The sequence below is a fragment of the Octodon degus genome, unplaced genomic scaffold (assembly GCF_000260255.1).
Source record: "Octodon degus isolate 3935 unplaced genomic scaffold, OctDeg1.0 scaffold00060, whole genome shotgun sequence".
Taxonomy (NCBI): Eukaryota; Metazoa; Chordata; class Mammalia; order Rodentia; family Octodontidae; genus Octodon; species Octodon degus.
Window position 1 is genome coordinate 13,060,684 of NW_004524636.1, and position 5,147 is coordinate 13,065,830.

At 39.7% G+C, this 5,147-nt stretch overlaps 1 protein-coding gene across 1 annotated transcript in view; it reads right to left on the reverse strand.

Annotated features, from left to right (window-relative positions):
- Positions 1 to 2,401, reverse strand: part of Sel1l2 (SEL1L2 ERAD E3 ligase adaptor subunit) — an 89,464-nt gene extending 87,063 nt beyond the window's left edge. The window contains 1 exon segment of the mRNA XM_023718575.1: positions 2,180 to 2,401. Within this exon segment, the coding sequence (XP_023574343.1) occupies positions 2,180 to 2,401 (222 nt within the window).
- Between the last annotated feature and the right edge of the window lie 2,746 nt (positions 2,402 to 5,147).

Here is a 5,147-nt window from a genome sequence, read left to right on the forward strand (position 1 = left end):
AGGAATAGACTTAAGTCTTACAACTACCCAATTTGCTCTATTCACCAGTGAATTCAGATGTCCCGATCCTGGGAAACCTGTAGCCATCATTTGATTTTTTAAAACCTAGTTTTAAAATCTTGTAAGTAAAACTCTATAAATTAATTTGCTGCCAGAAAGTACTAAAAGCCATACAGTAATTTTAGAATATCTTAGGTTCTTGTTGCTCCCTGGGTGTGTATTTGACGCTGAATGTAAGTTAGTCCTCAAATTCCATTCTTATTCTTTTTTTTGGGGGGGGATGTCTTGATATATATATGTAGTTCAGGCCAACCTTGAACTCCCTGTGTAGCCCAGGCTGGCTTCAAATAGCAATGTCCCTTCTGCCTCACCTCCTTACTCTTGAACAAAATTTTATAACAAAAACATGACTAATGGCAAGGAGATTTTATAACTTCCTCACATAGTTTTTGGAAGCACAAAGTATGAAATAAGCCATAACAACTTTATGAAAGCACTGACTCACGCATTTCAGACATGGGTTAGGAATTAAAGCGGTCATAGCAAATAAAACCAAAGCACTTTCTGTTCATGTAGTGTTTCCCTTTGATGGTGAGAAAGAAGATACTAACCAGTAAACAAAGGATAAAGTTAGAATCAGTTATCAATAAATACAATGGAGACACTAAAGCAAGGAGATGTAAAGAGTGAAATACAGGGGAAATGAGTTGTCATCATTAATTTCTACTGGGAACCCAAGAAGAAGCCTTGCTGGAGAGGTGATTTTGTAGCTAAGGATTTAGGAACAAGAAAGAAACACTGGATAGCTGTGGAGGCAGAGCCTACTGGGCAGAAGGTGCAGCGTGGGAACAAACTTGTATGTTCAGGAAAGGAAATAAGGCCGAAGGGGTATGAACTCAAGAGAGAATTATATATGCAGAGAGAAGTCAGGGGTCAACAAAATAAAGACATAGTAAAGAATCAGTGTTTTGTTTAAAGCACAAGGGGAAGCCCCTTGAGGGTTTTAAATGACTTGTTTTGATTTCCATTTGAGAAAGAAAGGTCAAACTGGCCCACATGTGAGGAGCAGATCATACATCACTAAGAGTGTGAGCTCAAGAACAGTTTGGAGGCTCTTGCAGTCAACTAGGTGAGGATAATGTGACTCAGAGGAGTGCAGAAACAATGGAGATGAGCCTCACTGAGAGACTTAGGGCTTGCTTTGGAAATCTTACAGATAAGAATTGGAAGTGCACTAGACACAGGGGTTAGACAAGCCGAAGGGACGAAGATTCCATTTTCAGGGTGATGAAGAATGGAGGCAAGGGGGAATTTTGGAGGGAAACAAAGCCCCACCCCCATAGCTGTAATGTTTTCAAATTATGTGACTATACTGTATATGGAAAACAGAAAATAAGAACAGTGTGAGCAAGGCATGTTTGGTATGATTGGGAAGTGAGCACTTTTCTTTAGAAATGATGAACAGGTGAGAGAAGAACCAGAAGGTGAAGATTCTTTGCCTGACAGTGCCTTATTGCTTCTAGGCCTCAACAATCAAAATGTTTTTTCTTGCCCTTTCATGTGTCCTTTTATTTTACTGGCTCTCCCCCACCCTCCCATAGTCACTGCTCCTTGGCATTGTGCAATCCATTACATCCAAACAGTTCTCTGGAAAAAGATCAAATGTAAAACAAAAGCTTATTGAAGTCACTGAGGAGGACATTAGCTGTAGCACACTGTGGTGGAGTGCCAACTGGTGGTCCACTTGTTACACCCAGCTGAACTGAACTAGTGCAGTGCTGGGTGTGGGAGGCCCGCCTGAGGATTGTTGCAGGCAGCATAAGAGGCAGAACTGGAAAAGCTGTTGGGAAGCTGTTAGGGAGTTTCTGGTTCTCTTGAACTTATTCTGCTGAGTGACCTTGTCATGCTGGTTTTCCTAGTGAACTGGGCTGTTCTTGTTGGAGGAGGAGCTAGGGACTTGTTGTCACTGAGAATGGCTACGGTTCACTTTGGGAAAGCTCTGGTCCTCACTTTGAGCATTGCTTCCTGGCTCCAGAGGGGAAGATGGTGCACAGCTTTGTCATGTTGGCTTTTCTGCTAGGAACTCAGCTTTCCTCATAGCCGGAGGAGCTCAGGACCTCACTGTGCTGAGAATGGCTGTTGTACTTTCGGAGGAGCTCTGTTCCTTACTGTACCTTACCTTACCTTCCTGGCTCCAGTGCGGATCCCTCAGGCTACTGACATAAATCCTTCTTCCTGCTGGTACAGTTTCTAGCATCCACCACTGACCTTTGGGCCTTCCCAGCACAGATTCATGAAACAGGTCTGCTTGAGTCATTGTCATGGGCTCCGGGCTTCCAGTCGGACTTGTGGGTGGAACTGTTATGGGCTCTAGGTCTTCAGCTGGACTCAAACAGAACATTATTGCAGGATCCAGGCCCTCAGCCAGGTTCTTTGGCCTTTATTTATTTATTTATTTATTTATTTTTTGCGGAACCAGGGATTGAACTCAGGCCCTTGTGCTTCCTTGGTCTTTAGTGTGTGGACAGATTTCCTACACTGTTTTATATATGGATCTTTGGGTGACTACTATAAATAAATTTATAAAACATGTGTCCTGTATTGTATTGTTTGCTTTGCTAGATTTCTCAGTATATAGCCCAAAGAATGACCTCATCAGTATCATGCAGCAATCCATGAGAAATTCAGATTCTTGGCTGTATCTCAGGTCTACAGAATTGGAAACTCTGTGAGCAAAGGCCAGAAAGGTTTGGGTGTTTTGCTTGTTTGTATTTGTTCATTTGATAAAGGGTCTCACTGTGTAGCCCAGGAAGGCTCTACACTCATAGTAGTTCCCCCTACCTCAGCATCCCAGTGCTGGCTTTTACAAGCGTGGCCCTCCATGCCCGGCTGAATCATGTTTTGGCAAGTCTCCCAGATGAGTCTGCTGCAAGTGAAAGCTCGGCAGCCTGTGCTCTAGTAACGTGGAAGAAGGTAGTCAGCAAACGCAAGTGGAATCAAAGTATACAAATAAAATAATATAAAAAACTGTAGCAGTCAGCAGACAGTAAGGATGTGTGCACACATCACAAAGACTCACAGAGGAGCAGATGTTGTTTGACTTATGGTTTTCAATCAGGAATTTAAAGCATATCAGGTTGCTAGCTCTCTAGATCTTAAAAAATGTATACAGCATATGTTTGAAAAAGCAGGGAACTGGCAACTTTGAGTTTTAAAATCTCACTATTTTACTAGATTTTCTCCTTTAAAGAAAGGGTTTATTTATGAGATGCCTAAATAGAAGCAAAAGTGCTTTTAATAATCATTGCAGTGTTTTTTATTTTTGTAGCCAAAATTAAGCATAGAAGACAATTTCAGGATGCATTTTCCTAATATGTCTAAGTTTTTTAAAGACAGAGTGTGTTAAATGCATTAACTATTCCTGCGTTAAAAGAATAGCTACCCTTTGTGGAGAAGAAACAACTCATTCATCATTAAAATGGTTGTTCCTCTTGGCAAACTTATTGATGATTATTTTATTGTGTGTTTGCACATTTACCTTCTTATGCCTCCAGATAGCAATAGCAAATAGGCATCTGTGGATAACTTAAATGCAACAATTGGTCAAGTAGAAAGGAAAAAGGGAAACATAAAATAGATGAACGATAATAATACACACTCACATTAAATCTCTATTAATTCCTAAATGTATTGCATTATAAGGGAAACTTTCTATAAATTCAAACAATGTAAAATAATGACTTATATTAGAGTTAGCATTTGCATTTATAAGTAAGTAGCAGGAATTATACAGTTAAACAAATAACTACATTAAGCATCCATGATATAGGGGATCAGTGGATAATTGAAGCCACAGAAATTTGTTTCTTAAATTACTTTCAGCGCCTCTTTCTTAAACTTTATTAGAGATGCTGATAGCTTCTGTTTATTCCCTGATGCAAGTATTGCTAAATGATGACATTATTTCATTCATATTCCGTTTCACACTACTAGTCCTCTTCTGGGTATCTTCCTGAAGTTAAAGTCATCACGTTACAGCAATACATGAGTGCTCATGTTTATAGCAGAAGAACTCATAATAGCTAAATTTTTGCAGCAGCAAAACAGATGAATGGATAAAGAAAATGTGATATTTACAGACAATGGAGTACTACTCTACCATAAAAAAGATAAACTTGAGTCATGTGTAGCAAAGTGGATGCATCTTGGGGCCATAATGTTAAACAAAATAAATTGGATGCCCAAACTTAGTTATTGCAGTTTCTCTTATATGAGCAACCCAAAATATAAAGAATAAAACAAAAGACAGATAGTAGAGAGATAGATCTGTCTCCAAGGGGAAGCGGGGCTCAAGTGATGGAAGGGAGAGAGGAGAGAAAGGGGATAGTAAAAGAAATTAGGCTCTGTTTTATATAAGTACCAATTCCATGCAAGGAATGTAAACATCATGTGCTACAGACACCTACTAAAAGAAAATATTTGTTAAGCACTTAGTAAATTTCAGAGGCTAACCAAGAGATATCTATAAGATTTACAAACAAAAAAGTGAAGAGCCTCGGCTCAAAGGACTCAGTTTCCAGTGGAAGAATCAGATAATGAACATTATCTAGGTACTTAATTACACATGGTGATGGAACATGAGGACCCAATCAGGGAATGGATTTTGAAAGTGAAGGAATGTTCTAGATTATCTAAAAAAAAACCCCAAAAAACCTTAAGAAAGAAACATATGAATAAATGTGTGAATAAATGTGTTGAGGAGAATAAGCCATGTGATTGCAAGAGCATCCCAGGCAGCTGGGAGGACAAGCACAAGGGCTGGGAAGGTGGGGTATACTTGGGTATTCCCCAGGAAATTGAGATGAAGGTGAGTTGGGTGGTCCGAGGTCAGATAAAAGACAGATATCAGGCCATCTGAAGCCCCATGAAGCTTGATAAAGAATGCGGATTTTGATTACATAGAGTGGAATATCTGCTATAAGGCAAATATACTGCAGGAGGGGAAACGTATATGCCAGAGATCAGGAAATGCCACCTCAGAGTCCAATTGGGTAATGCTATGGCCAGCCATGGTGTAATTAAAAGTGACTGGATTCATTTTATTTATCTTTTTAATGTATTTAGTACATGGTCTATAGGGTCTCACT